The 15,896-nt window shown below is 45.9% G+C and overlaps 1 protein-coding gene across 4 annotated transcripts in view; it reads left to right on the plus strand.

Annotated features, from left to right (window-relative positions):
- The window catches only part of RASGRP3 (RAS guanyl releasing protein 3), a 540,454-nt gene that overhangs the window by 260,299 nt on the left and 264,259 nt on the right, over window positions 1-15,896 (plus strand). For all 4 annotated transcript variants that reach the window (XM_085611793.1, XM_085611797.1, XM_085611795.1 and 1 more), the window contains one exon: window positions 3,454-3,601. In XM_085611793.1, the coding sequence (XP_085467919.1) occupies window positions 3,454-3,601 (148 nt within the window). The remainder of the gene's footprint in view (window positions 1-3,453; window positions 3,602-15,896) is intronic.

Below are 15,896 nucleotides of genomic sequence, written 5' to 3' on the forward strand. Positions count from 1 at the left end.
CAGCCAGGCCTCTACTACGGTCCTTTGGTGTGGGTCTTAGCGCACCCAACACATTAGAGTGATATTGAACATTCGCTTGTAAGCCCCTACTCTTGTTAGACCTACTTTCAAAGGGATCGTGTTATCATGCAGTGATTTTCTGTTCATAGTACACAGTGCAGTTTCTAACTATGAAAAAGCTACATGATATGGATCCCAGAGTCAGGCGAAATCAATGTTCTCTACTCCTTCCTGCATAAGCATAAAAAACAAAGCTTCAAGAATTTTTTTTCTGGTTCTCTTTTCTAAATTGTTCCCTAACTACTGTTAGCTAAACACATAGAAATCCTTACATATCCTCCCTGTATTAGTGGTTTAAGGAAACAAAACGACTTTATGGACCAAACGATATAAAGACTAGGATTTATAATTTTACTTCAACATGACCCAGATGTGATGATAGCTTTATTAGAAACATCTAGTGCCACAGGCTTGTTCAAATGCTACTTAATGCAACATTAAATTACACTCCTCTCCCCCCTTCACCCCTCTCTCTCTCTCTCTCTCTCTCTCTCTCTCTCTCTCTCTCTATCTGTCTCTTTCTCCCTTCTTACACATTTTTTCTGCACTCTTTGTGTGACAAACTTAATGGCGATCGCTGTGAGACTACTCTGAGCAGGTGGCTGGGTCCAGTCACTCCAACCGTGCCCAGCATCACAAACCCTGGTCCAATCACCCCCAGCAATTCGCCAGAGCACTCCTTCAGTCGCTCAACCCGGAACACCTCTCCTCCCGCTGCTGCTGCACCTCACACCAAGGTAGGAGACTTTGCCTGCTCCCACTTCTGATTAACCTGCAGGAACCTTCTATAAACATCCCATGCAAGTCACATGACTGAAATCTGAGACCTCCTGAGCAGCGACACACCAGACTGCCTCTTTCTCATGGAAACCTGGCTCAACTCCACATCTGCACCCAACATCGCCATGGCAATTCCAGCAGACTACAAGATTCCACAACAGTACCGTCCTTACAAGCCAGGAGGCGAACTCACAGTCATATAAAAAGACTCCATCAAGTGCTCAACTACCACAGAAAGTGCCACCAGATTCAAGGAACATCCACACTTCGAATTATAAAACTCTGAAAATGTACCCTAAACAGAACCCTTGCCTACCGACCACCAGAAACGCAAGCTACCTTCCCCAGCCTTATCACTGACTTCATCACCCCTCTCACCATTGCCTCCAAAGCCTTCATACTCCTCAGTGACTTCAACTTCCACCCAGAAAACAGAACAGACCCCTGCTCCGCGGCCCTCATCGAAAACCTGAACATTAGACAAACCCCTTGTGGCAGAACCAACACACATCATCAGACACATGCTGGGCCACATATTCACCACCAGCAACAGCATCAAATACAACTCAACCTCACCCCTCAAATGGACTGACCCCTCCATAAGCCATTACCAAATCAACACACTGCAAGCCAATGCACCCACCAACGTCAGCCTACCCAATCGCAGCCTGGGCAAAATCTCAGAAGCAAACTCACTCAAAGCCCTCAGTATGGATCACTAATGAGGAAATCATCAACTTCAACAACTGGATCAAGATCTGCTCTCTCGCACTCATCAAACTCAACAAGCATAGGAGAACCAACAAGCAGGTCAACCTGTACACAGAGGACCTTCAAGACTCCAAACGCAAAAATGGAGAGCCAGACACAAAATCACCAACAGAACCACCTACAAACTGGTACTCAGACTACCACCAGCAACTGAGAGACACCAAAAATAGAGTGCTAACTGAACGCATCAAAGAGATCTCCAACAGCTGCAAGGACATTTTCTTGATCATCAAGGACTTCACCACTCCCACAGCCTTCTTCAACAGCATTACCCTATGCCAAGAACTTTGCAATGTGCTATCCATCTTTTTCTACAGAAAGTAATACACATTTAAAGCAACTTCGCTCACCAACCGGACCCTAGCGATTTCATCACCAACCTGCCCATCATTAAGCAAGATGACTACGTGACAGTAAGGAATACACTCATCACAGAGTAAACAATGGCTCAACATGACAGCACAAGACAACGCAGTGAGCTCTGCCTGCTTCCACTGGCTACCTTTGCTGCACACAATTTTCAAGTCGCTGCCACAGAGAACCAAACGAAACATCCCACAAGCCCTTGTCACAAGCAGACTCAACTACAGCAACACACTCTACGCTGGAATCTCCCAACAGCTCCTGCACTGACTTCATGCCATTCAGAATGCCACCGCAAGACTCATATTCAACCCTCCATGCTGCACCATCTTCCCACCTCACCTGAGAGAGCTCTACTGGTGCCCCATTCACATAAGCAGCCCATTTAAACTCATCACGCACAACTACAAAGTCCTAGACAACACTGGACTAACGTACCTGACCAGCCACATACACCTTCACTAGCCTGCCAGACCACTACACTCAGTTGCACTCTCACTCTCACACACCCCCTGCATTCACAAAAGCAGAGGAGAAGGTTGCTTGTTCTCCTACATTGCACCCAAAACATGGAACGACCTCCCACAATACATCAGAGCATCTTCATCACAGTTTGAGTTCAACAAGAAGTTGAAGACATGGCTCTTTTAACAAGTCTGCTTGGACCACACACCGACACACTACCTCAAGCACTTGGATAACCTCACAGGTGATTAGTGCGATATACAAACCAACATAACAAATATGGGCATAGATTTCAGAGACTATTGCTTCTCTTTCTGCTCTGGTACTAGATGGTAAGACTTTTTGGGTGTTTCTCAAAATTGCTATCCAAATCCTTGATAACTGCATTGTATAAAAATTATCTCTTGAGTTACACAGATGTATAGTCGTGTGAATGTAAATTTAGGGTTGAGTGTACTTGCAAAGTTGCATAGTATGAATCCTGAGTGAGTTTCATTGCTGTTTTGTAGAGTTCTACCATAAAGCAACATGAGGGCAGACACAACACTGTGCTGTTATTGTTCTGCCCGGCTTTCTTGAAAAACCTTTGAATCAACCCCAGACTACCAACATATCAGTCCATCCTTTATATCCTGAAAAACAGACTGACTGGTAACAGAGTAAAAGTTCATAACTTGTATATAATATATATTTAGGGTGCAAAATCCTTTTTTGACAAAAGATGTGCCAGGAATGGACCAATTCACCCTAATGGCATTTTCAGCACGTTGTGCAAATCTCAAATATCTCTATGATTTGTATTTTAACTTACTGTAATGAAGTTCATTTATATATGCTGTGCAGTGATTTAGGCTGCCTCTTTCCTATTTTTGTAGCAGAAGTGAAAGCACTTAGGCAAGAGTACAGCATGTGCATCCTTTCGTTCCATGTGATGTACTAATGCCACCAGGAAACTGGTAACTAGAATGTACAGAGGCACTTACAATGTTGATCATGTCTGCTTCTCTGTTGCAGCCCCTCATACGACTGGATGAGGAGAGTCACCCAGAGAAAGCGGTCTTCAAAGAAGGGGAAGGTTTGCCTGCTGTTTGACCATCTAGAGCCCAGGGAGCTGGCTGAACATCTAACCTTCCTTGAATATAAAGCCTTTAGAAGAATCTCTGTAAGGAGTCCACCATTTTTTTTCAATGCAGCTATGTTTTAGTTGGATTGTAGTGGTAGAAATTATTTAATGAAAAATTCAGAACGTAACCTTTTCCCTAAGTAATAGTACTTTGGCTGATGGAGGGGAGTGTACTTTGTCCAGTCAACAATGCCTAGCAGCTACCTCTAATTTACCAGCCTTCTTAATTCTCTGCTTCCTACCTACTCATTTGGCTCCCATTTTCTACTGCCAAGGTCGAAATTAGTTTTACAAGACACCTCAATAAGTTCTAGCATAACTGCATTTGCTGATATTACTTTGTAGGGATATATTATTACCTATGCTCCATATGCTCAAGGTAACCAGTGCGAATTTCATGAAGAATATTAATTAGAATTATTGCCTTGAAAAATCATACTAAGACATTATTTACATAAAAGAACATCAGTAAAATCACGTGGCCCACCACGGAAAAAGGATTTGATCTTCTAGCACTATATTATGCACCAACCATGATTTGGCACCCTCCCAGCAATAGTGGACATTTACACCTTCCTATGTCTCTCACAATCCAAGATGCCAGTGGTTTTGGATAACGTAAAAGGACCAGACTGTCAATAGGTTTGGGGAGAAGGGAAGGGGAAAACATCCTTTACAGCAAAGTCTACCGTGCAGCCTTTACCCCAGAGGTAAGTAACACAGAGGTAAGTATTTTCACCTTTACACATATGCCTTTACCACGCAAGTTAAAGTACTTTTTTACAATAACACAATTATTATGTTATTGAAAAAATGGGTTCAGGGGAAGGGAGGTAAGGGTATTTTTATGGTTTAGGAGCAGTTAATGGAGGTAAGGGTAATTTTAGAGTTATGGGGTGCTAGTGGTAAAGGAAGGTAAGTGTAATTTTAGGGTTTAGGGGAGGGTAGTGGTAAAGGAATGTAATGGTAATGTTAGGGTTTTGAGGGTTGGTAGTGCTAAAGGGAGGTAAGAGTAATTATAGGCTTTAGGGGTGGGTATTAGTAAAAGGAAGTGAGGGTAATTTTAAAGGTTTACCGGGGTTGTGGTAAAGGGAGGTAAACCTTTGGTAAGGGTAATTATAGGGTTTAGTGGTTGACTGTGGTAAATGGTAGGAAGAGTAATTTTAGGGTTTATGGGTGGGCAGTGTGCAGTGGTATAGGGAGGTAAGGGTAATTTTAGGATTTAGGGGTGAGTAGTGGTAAAGGGAGGTATGGAGTAAATTTAAAAAGTGGTGTCACCGCTGGGAAGTTATAGTTAGGACAACTTTCAAATAGAAATTGATTTTCTAGTTTGCGAATACCTGACCATGAACCAGACAAATGAAAAGATATGATCTGATTGCCTGCCACAACATCAACAAAGAAGTTGCGAACACCATTTTATGATGCGGGAATCAGTCTCCGTGTCCTTGAAAATATATAAAAATGAAGCATATAGGGGGACAAGGTAGGCACACCTAACCCATAGGCCTGATGGGCCACACGGGGCCTCACTGAGCCCCCGCCCGTGGCCAAAATACATACATTTTTTAGCAGTACCGTGGATCTGCAGAGGATCTGTGGTAAAATTTAAAAAGGTCGGCCTCCCACCCATATCAAATAAAAGCCCCCTGAAGTGGGCTAGGGCCCTGTTGGGGTTGGTGGAATGTAAATCTATAGGAGGGGGCTGTGTGGCCCCCTTCCTCGACCCATTCCAAGGCCCTGGGGTCCACGTAGCCCAGGGATGACCTCTTTTTTTCTGGGGAGGGGGGCATGTAGCCCCTCCCCTAGCCTTTTGAAGGCCCCAGGGACGACATTCCCTCAGGGTTTGCTGAGGAATAGTGTTCAGTGAAACCCATCCGTTTGAAGGCCCCAGGGACCTCCTACCCGAGCCTTTTAAAGGCCCCAGAGACCCCATCCTCTTCAGGGACAATGTTTTTTTTATGGGGAGGGGCATGGGGCCTCCTCCCCATGCCTTTTGAAGTCTCTGGGGACCCATTCATTTCGGGCCCACTGAGAAACAGTGTGCTGGGGAAACCATCCCCAAGACACTGTGGATTTCTCTTTTTTGGCAGGAGCAAAAGAAAAGCTGCTCCAGCAGGGCGGTAGCAAAATAGTGATGTCAGCTCCCACTGGCACCATGAATGGGGGTTGAGTGTGCAGCCGGAGGAGCCATGGGGGCCATGGGACTCCACTTGTGGCCCCTGGACTGTAATTATAACTCATAGCCTTGTTATGCTCTGCTTATGACGTCACATATTTTAACACTCATGACAAGTTCCATAACATAATTGATCCCATCACTGAAGACATCTGAAATGACACCATTGATGACACTATGGTGCAATGTGAGGGTGAGTTACTTCAGTTAACTAAACTTGGTGAATTTCTGTGTATGTTTTAGTTACAACGTTTTAATGCAAATTTTTGCCTAACTATAAAGTCACTTTAACCTTTGTTTTTTCAATGAATATATAGATATTTGGGGGTTAAATCAAGTTATACTTACCTCACATTTACTCACCATGCGTGGTTAAGGTAAACGTGGTAAAGACAAGTGTTGGGAAGGTATCTGCATGGTAAAGGCTGCATGGAAAAGGCATGCACTGTAATTGCAAGTATTCTAGAGATATACATGCATTGGGAAGTGCTTTGCAGATCAGTTCCCTACTTCTCTGTAAGTTTGGTCCTGGTCCTTACTCTTAACTTGCTGACATCTAGGAGGGAGAGGAGAATGATCTGGTTGTCAGTAGTTCATGTAGTGTCCCTCCTTTTGTGCCTCATTATTAGTTGTGGCAGGAGGAATGCTGAATTCTTGCATAACATCAGGGAGAGTATGCCTTGCAGAAGCAAGGGAAATGGGTGCTGAGCTTTACTCATATAGGAAGCAATGTCAAAATGACAGTGTTTGTTGGGTTGTCTCAGGGGGGTATGGGCCTCAGAAGATCTCCTCCAACACTAAGAGACGTCATTGTAAAATATAAATAATTTTACAAAATTGTTTTCTAAAATTAATTACACTTTGACCCAACAAAAGTAAATACCATTAGATTCAAAAGAAGACCTTTTTTGCAAACATAACATGAAGGTGATTGCAATACAAAACAAGCATTTGCAATGCAATAAGTCTCGCTTTTGTTGCAGTTAGAGCTGTTGGCGTTGAAAATGACAATGTTTTTTCTTTAGTTTTTTAATTTGAAGTGGAGTAATTATATTTGCATAGCGCTACTGCAATTGGTATAAAAATGAAAAGTAAAAATAAATTGTCATTTTCAACGTAGGCGTAGAGAGCAGTGCAGAGACGCAGAGTAGAATAGAGTGCGTCGAGTGCAGTGATGTAGAGAATTGTGGAATAGCTTGATTTTGTGCAGATTAGATTGGTGTAGAGTGTATTGGTTTTGAATAAAGTGGCAGAGTGCACTGGAATAGAGTACAGTGTTGCAGAGTAGGACTGCACAGAATGTAGTGGTGCAAAGTAGAGAGGAGTGGAGTGGGGCAGAGAAAGAGTGCAGTGACGCAGAGTGTAATGGAGTTGAGTATTAGTGAAGTGGTGCAGAGTAGAGTGCAGTGGTGTGGAGTGGTACTGAGTAAAATGGAGAGGGGTAACGTGGAGTATGTATGGATTGGTAGCGTACTGCTATTACAGTCGAATCGGAGCAGGGTTGAGCCAGTTGTGATGAATGCTGGGATTTTTGTTACAGATCATGGTTGTATGCATGAAAAAGAATTGTTGCTTTGTTTTTTTCTTAAATTTGTTTTGCCTTCAGTCAGTAAACAGTAAGTACTGCACATCAAACGCATGAAGCAGCAAAAATGAGACACACGTGAGACAGATGTTATAGTCACTGTGGTTCTTAAGTACCAACATGGGGATTTATAGGCCACAAATTAAGGCGGGGAGGGCAAACAGAAAAGCTGCTGAGTAGCACATACTAAACTCACCCACAAGTACACCTGGGGACATGGACATCCTAGGGATTTTGGGGGCCCTGGGCCTAACGTATTTTGTGGGCCCCTGTTAAGAACAACTTTGAATGTATTATACAGATTCAACTCTTTCATCCTGTCTTTGGCCAGCTCACTGACAGTCGGCAGACACACTTATCTAAATTCTAAATGTGTTTACATCTAACTAATGTTCAGAGATAGTTATGCGTGTTTTCGATACACAGCTCCAACTCAGTAATTTTACTGTAAATAATGTCTGTGACAGTGTCACATTTCGCATATGTGAGGTCCTGTTTTGCTATAAAAAAAAGTTATGGCTATTACATGAATCAAACACAAAACATTGTTCTGAAAAATGTCTGTAATAGACTCTTAAACAGCACCCACAATAAAATAAATTAAAGGATAACGACAATTAAAACAACCTGTTCAAGGTCATTAGGGAAAGACTCTCTGTAGAACAGAGTTGGCACTATCAATAAGCCCCTTGAAAGGCTGGGGCCCTGGGTCACAGCCCACTTTGCCCATGCCTTAAAACGCCTCTGCCTGTGGGACACCAACTCTTTTTTTGGGGGGAATATTTTTTTTTTGCATTTCTATACAGTAAACATCTCACACAGCAATATATTCCAATAGGTATCGTTACATACACCTCAACATTTGTATATGCAGCTGCCTGTCCAGTAGAATGTGTGTCCCATACAAAGCATGGTCACTGTCATATATTTTCATATTGTTGTGTATGTCTTTCCCCGTAGAAATGAATCTCCTTCCCATCTCCTACCGGTGTACCAACTACCAGTTGTGGTGCAGACCTATTAACTGGGGGGCGAAGCTAGGGTAATGCGTGCGGGTTCTAAGATGTGTCTGTCGGGTGAAGTACCGGGGATACACATTGTTATATTCGCGGGCACTATTAAGTGTATTGACGTGAAATCTGTTTGGTGGTCGCTATCCATCAGACTGATTTTATTAGCGCATGCTTCAGTGAACAAGTGCCTTTCCATGCCTACCGCTATTAAGAGATTAGTGAGTGCTTTTAGCTGCTAGGTCCGTGTATGCGAGTCTGCTGGGGCCTGTGAAATTGTTTGAGATGCCTCTGGCACTGTCTGTTGTTTGAATTGGTGTAGTAATAGGGTCCATTCCATGGAGATGTGGCGTGTACCTATTCCTTTATTTCCTCCTCCCGGATTGCCTCTTCTTCTGCTGCCGCCCATTTGCCCACTACACCCTTCCAGGCTGCTATTGGGGGTCCCATTGGGGCCATCCAGTGCATGGCAATCCCTCTTTTGGCTAGTAGTAGGGCTAGTGACGCAAAGCAAATCTGTACTTTGTGTTGTTTTCACCTTTGGAAGATACCGAGAGCACAGGCTTCCCATGTGTGCATGTCCGTGAGGCCCGTAAGGTCTCACTGAGTCTCATGAACCATGCTCCCATATGACTGTATTGTGAGGCATAACCAAAACATGTGATTCAAGTTGGCGTCTAGTGATTGACAGCGGGGGCATAAAAATTGAGTGGACGGGTAATATCGTTGGAGTCATGCTGGTGTTTGGTATGCTCTATGTAAAATATAGAATTGAATATTTTTTAAACGTGCATCGCTGGGTACCTTTTTGGGAAACTCAAGCGCTGTCTCCCATTCTTTGTCATGTAGCTGGCGCCCTAGTTCCTCCTCCCATGTCTCCCGCAACGCTACTAGCGGTTTATTTATGAGCTCCCGGATGGCCCTATATATCCAGGTAACCAAGTGACGGCCCGCTCCTATGTGAATAACTGCATGTATGACTAGGTGTTTGCCAGTCTCTCCCTCTGACATGTCATGAAATGGAAGATAACTCGCTACAATCTGCCTATGAGGCAAGAACTGTCCAGGGAGAAGGTTAAATTCCTCCATTATCTGGTGAAATGGCTTGAGTTGCCCATCCTGAAATAGAGACTCAATCTCTGTCAACGAGTGTTCCGTCCATACTCGGAGCATATGAGTCGTGTAGTACGTCTCTTGTTTAGGCCATCCTATTAGGGGTAGCAGCGGGGAATAGGGGGGCATCCCTGCAGATTTCTGCATACATTTGCGAGCTATGGACACCTGCAATGGGTAAGTGCGCTGTGGTTTAGAGCCTGGCATTAACATACGGCGAAGTTCTGGGATGGGTATGGGGCCTGCTGCCATGCAGGTTTCCCCTGTATGTCTGCCTGCCGTCCAGTAGGACAACCACTGTAATTGCGCAGCTAAGTAATATGACTCGAAGGATGGTGCACCTAGCCCTCCCTGATCGGTGGGCAGTTGTAACTTAGTCAATGCGATTCTGTGTCTACCCGCCCCCCAGAGGAGTGAGCTAAGCAGCGAGTCCAGTTCCTGGAAGAAATCATGGGGTGGGATCACAGGCAAATTTGTAAAGTAATATAATAATCGCGGAACTATTATCATTTTTGCCAGAGCTACCCTTCCTATCGGGGCCAGGGGGAGCCTCTTCCAAAAGCCTACTGCAGATCTGATCCCCGCCAGTGCACTACGAGGATTCCCCTCAAACATATCAGAAGGGGAGTGATACAAATGAACTCCCAGATATCGGGGGGGCGACGCTCCATGCCATGCCCTGTTCTCCTATCCTAATGTCTCGGGGAACAAGGTCAGGATGCAAGGGATAAACCGTAGATTTGTCCCAGTTCACTCTGAGTCCTGCAGCTTCCGGGAAGTCTGCAAGTGTTGTCCATATGGATATCAGATCTGCCGCAATATCCTTAATATATATCAATAAGTTATCTGCGTACATAGAGACGCTGTGTGTCGTATCTGCTACCGGGATGCCCCAGGCCTCTCCTTCCTGATGTAGTAATATTGCCAGCGGCTCCACCGGGAGGGCAAACAATAGCGGTGAGAATGGGGACCCTTGCCGTGTGCCTCTCTCCACTTTAAAAGGGGAAGATATGTATCACCCCATACGGACTCTCGAGGTGAGGTTTGTGTACAATAGCCGCATGTAGACAATGAGGATTGGACCGATTCCTATCTTTTGGGGGACTGCAAAAAGGTAAGGCCACAGGAGGGTGTCAAATGCCTTCTCAAGATCTAAGATAAGACAGGCTGCTCTAGGAAAGGCGGCGCCCACCTGGTCCTGCCCATGAAATAGTCGACGTAGATTTTGGGAGGTGTTCCTTCCCGGAACAAACCCGCATCGGTGCGGGTGGACCAGCGAACGTAGTATCTGTACAATCGTGATCCGCCAAAATTTTCCCCAAGATCTTACAATCCACTGATAACAGCGTAATACGTCGATACGAAGCCAACAGTTTCGAATCCCGATTTGGCTTCGGGAATGTTATTAAAACCGATTCCCGAAGAGGGACCCTGGAAGCTCTCCCCTTTCCAGGGCGTCTGCAAACATTTCCGTGAGGCGGGGAACTAGTAAAGAGGAGAAGGTAGTGTAGTATTCCGAGGGGAAACCATCCATCCCCGGTGCCTTACCACGTGCCAGGGCTCGAACTGCTTGAGAAACATCTGTGAGCTGTATCTCCGCGTCTAATTCTGTTTTTTCTGCTATTTCAATTTGGGGTATAGGCAACGGATCTAGGAAAAAGTCTATTGCGTCATGTCGGGCCCATTCCGGACCACTATATACCTGGAAGAGTATTGGCAAAATAGCCGTAAAATGTCTGTCTGAGACCGCATTGTGTTACCATGTGAGTCTAACACCTCTGTATCTCGTCTAGCTATGCAGGCAAGCAGGGTCCCTGTCTTATCCCTCTCCTTATGTACCCTAATTGCATATGCTTTAAAGTTGTACCTACAGAGATCCAGGGCAGCTGCTCTGCCAGTGGGACACCAACTTTAGGCACTTGAAGAGGGTCTAGTAACAGTGTCTGCGGTTAATGGACACAACAGTAAATTAAGAACACAGCAGGCCGCAAATGAGGTACACTGAGGGTTCAAATGAGTTGCACTGTGAATACACTAAACTCAGTCACAAGTACACGAGGGACACAGGGACACCAACATTGAAAACATTAAAAATGAGTGGCATATGAAGAACACACATGGGAAAGTGCAAGATTTAGTTACTCTGAGCCAAAGAAGCAAGATTCACAGATGCATACAAAGTAAGGAGTTTAGACCGGGAGTAATTCTGAAACACAAGAAAGTACACATATCACAAGCATTAAATGAATAAATGGTGGGCACCCAGGAAACCCGATAATCATCATGGGGCAATAAGGACGATAGCATAAAGTCAAATTGAGAAGCATGTGAACCAAAAGAGAATAATACTAAATGAACTGAGAGTTCCACCTAGAGTCCACGTAGGTGGCCAGCAGAATTGTTTTTAGCGTGTGACTTTTTTTAATATTGCCTATTGTATTTTTAAAGCTCACTGCTCACCGTTTTTCTGCTTGATTCACCTCATTGGTGTCCCCCAGTCCGCCGCGGCTTGTGTCGTTTGAGCGGCGGGGCTGACCCGGAGATTACAATCCTCACTTCCGGTGAGAGAGGAAGTTAGCGCTCCACACCTGTGCGGTCCCGCCCACTCCCCACTTATAACCGAGTGCGCAGAGCGGACGCACACTACAGATCGTTCCACCTAGAGTCCACGTAGGTGGCCAGCAGAATTGTTTTTAGCGTGTGACTTTTTTAATATTGCCTATTGTATTTTTAAAGCTCACTGCTCACCGTTTTTCTGCTTGATTCACCTCATTGGTGTCCCCCAGTCCGCCGCGGCTTGTGTCGTTTGAGCGGCGTGGCTGACCCGGAGATTACAATCCTCACTTCCGGTGAGAGAGGAAGTTAGCGCTCCACACCTGTGCGGTCCCGCCCACTCCCCACTTATAACCGAGTGCGCAGAGCGGACGCACACTACAGATCGTTCCACCTAGAGTCCACGTAGGTGGCCAGCAGAATTGTTTTTAGCGTGTGACTTTTTTAATATTGCCTATTGTATTTTTAAAGCTCACTGCTCACCGTTTTTCTGCTTGATTCACCTCATTGGTGTCCCCCAGTCCGCCGCGGCTTGTGTCGTTTGAGCGGCGGGGCTGACCCGGAGATTACAATCCTCACTTCCGGTGAGAGAGGAAGTTAGCGCTCCACACCTGTGCGGTCCCGCCCACTCCCCACTTATAACCGAGTGCGCAGAGCGGACGCACACTACAGATCGTTCCACCTAGAGTCCACGTAGGTGGCCAGCAGAATTGTTTTTAGCGTGTGACTTTTTTAATATTGCCTATTGTATTTTTAAAGCTCACTGCTCACCGTTTTTCTGCTTGATTCACCTCATTGGTGTCCCCCAGTCCGCCGCGGCTTGTGTCGTTTGAGCGGCGGGGCTGACCCGGAGATTACAATCCTCACTTCCGGTGAGAGAGGAAGTTAGCGCTCCACACCTGTGCGGTCCCGCCCACTCCCCACTTATAACCGAGTGCGCAGAGCGGACGCACACTACAGATCGTTCCACCTTGAGTCCACGTAGGTGGCCAGCAGAATTGTTTTTAGCGTGTGACTTTTTTAATATTGCCTATTGTATTTTTAAAGCTCACTGCTCACCGTTTTTCTGCTTGATTCACCTCATTGGTGTCCCCCAGTCCGCCGCGGCTTGTGTCGTTTGAGCGGCGGGGCTGACCCGGAGATTACAATCCTCACTTCCGGTGAGAGAGGAAGTTAGCGCTCCACACCTGTGCGGTCCCGCCCACTCCCCACTTATAACCGAGTGCGCAGAGCGGACGCGCGCAGCGGGCGCGCCAGCGGCGCGCCGAAGGCGCGCCAAAGGCAAGCCCGTCTGCGCCCGTCCGCGCCTGATCGCCGCCAGACGCCAGAACCCCTGCCCATTTACATCTTCTCTTCCATGGCTCCTATTACATACTCCCGCCGGGATCTACTGGCCATGAACACCAGCAGCCCACTCACAAGCACTGCCGGTCATGCCTCCCCTGCTTCCAGCAACATAGAACCGGCCGGACTATCGTCTCGGGGAAAACGCCCTGTAAACGCTCTTACCACCAGGATACCCCTTCCTGTCACACCGATGTACCTCTCCTGTTTATACTGCAATGTTCGATCCCTTCCCAAACACGCCCTGGAAATCTGGTCACTCCTAGACTCTGATAAGCCCGACCTTTTCTTTATTACAGAAACTTGGCTGTCAGAGTCCTCACTGCCAGATATTGCAACCGCCCTCCCCCAGGAATATAAAATCTCCAGACTGGATAGGCCAGACAAAAGAGGCGGTGGAATCGCCATCGTATACAGAGACAACATCAAGCTTCACCTAGTCAATTCACTTACCGCCGAATGGGGTGAAATCTGTACTTTTACGGTAACGCTCGGGAACAAAGAAGCCTGGAAAGGAGCCCTCCTCTACAGACCTCCAATAACTAAAGCTAATTTCGTAAATAAACTTACGGAAACTATCGCCTCTCATGCTCTATCCTCGACCAACTTCTTCCTATTAGGCGATTTTAACCATCACACTGAACTTGCACAAGACCCTTACACAGTCGAGCTCATCTCCAGTATGAATGCGTTAGGCCTTGACCAGCTAGTAACTGGCCCCACCCATTCTGCCGGGCACACACTAGACCTCCTTTTCACTAACTCCAGTAAAATAACGATTGTCTGTTCTGAACCCGTCCTTTGGTCTGATCATTTTCAAATTCATTTTCAGATTCAACTTACCTCACCTATTCCCCAACCCAGCAAAAACTCTATCCTGAGTAGACCTTGGAACAGGATTAACTCCGCAGCATTTTCCTCCCATTTTTCCCCCCCTCCCACGGAAATGCTCAATGACCCTAACCTGGCAGCCATCGAGTTAGAACAAGCCATCACTGCTACTCTCGACATAATCGCCCCCAATAAACTTAAGAGATGTCCTAATAAAATGTCCCCGTGGTTTACTGCTGAACTGAAGACCATGAAACTGGCTGTTAGAGCCCACGAACGCAAGTGGCGCCGCACCAAAGACCCCAGTGACAGGTCTCATTATAAAAAATTTCACCACCAATATATGAGCGGTATAGCGCTAGCCAAAAAAGCCTATCTGGGGAATAGGATAGACCAGGCCGCTAATTCGCACAAAGAACTCCATAAAATAGTCAAAGAGTTCTCCAACCCCTTAACCTGTCAACCTGTCACAAATGAGTCCCGGGAATGGGCTAACACCCTTTCGTCTTTTTTCCACAATAAAATAAACGATATTTACAAATCATTCACTAACCCCAATGTTTCTACTTCCTCACCTGACTCACCCGTCAATATATCCTTGCCGGTTCCCATCACAACCCTTAGCCAATTCCACTTATTTACGGATGAAGAAGTCGCTAACACCCTGAACAGAATTAAGTCAGGCTCCCCTGCTGATCCAGCCTCTTCTCTCCTCCTATCTAAAATTGCGCCCATCTTGGTACCTCACTTAACTAAAATTTTTAATCTTTCACTTGCTCACTCAACGGTCCCCTCACACTGGAAAGAAGCCATCGTCAGACCTATCCTGAAGAAGCCCTCTGCCGATCCGTCCCTTCCTATGAATTACAGGCCCATCTCGCTGCTTCCGCTGTTTGGCAAGGTCATGGAATCCCTAATTAATACTCAGCTCATTAAACACCTTGAGTCCAACAAAATTCTAGATCCTTCCCAGTCTGGCTTTAGGGCATTCCATAGCACCGAAACAGCCCTACTTGAAACAGTCGATAACATCAGGTTGGCACTGGATGCCAAACAATCAGCCATTTTAATATTACTAGACCTATCCGCAGCCTTCGACACCATCTCACACAGCATTCTGATAGAACGGCTGACTGAGGTTGGTGTCGAGGGCTCAGCCCTGGCATGGATCAAAAGCTACTTAACCGGACGTACCTCAAAGGTTCAGATTGGCAAATTTTCATCTGCCAATCAGGAAGCAGACAAAGGTGTGCCCCAGGGCTCTATTTTGAGCCCCACGCTTTTTAATCTTTATGTCTCTCCCATTGCAAGATTAATTAAAGCCTACGGATTTGAGACCGTGTCTTATGCAGACGACACTCAAATCCTTATTACCCTGGGACCAAACGCAACCGACACCAAATCGAGATTCCAAAATTGCATGCTAGCAGTTAAGGACTGGATGACAGAGAACTATCTTCTACTGAATGCGTCTAAGACGGAGATCATGCTCTTTGGCAATGCTCACAAGCATTGGTCCGACGAATGGTGGCCAGCACCGTTGGGTGCCTGTCCTCCTCCTAAACCAGCAGCCCGCAACTTGGGCATAATGCTAGACAATAAACTTACCTTGACAGAACACATTAATAACATCTCTCATACCAGCTTCGGTCTCCTGCGCAACCTAAAGAAAATCTTTAAGTGGATTCCTCTGTCCTCTCGCCTACCATTAATCCAGGG

The sequence above is a fragment of the Triturus cristatus genome, chromosome 6, assembly GCF_964204655.1.
Source record: "Triturus cristatus chromosome 6, aTriCri1.1, whole genome shotgun sequence".
NCBI classification, from domain to species: Eukaryota; Metazoa; Chordata; class Amphibia; order Caudata; family Salamandridae; genus Triturus; species Triturus cristatus.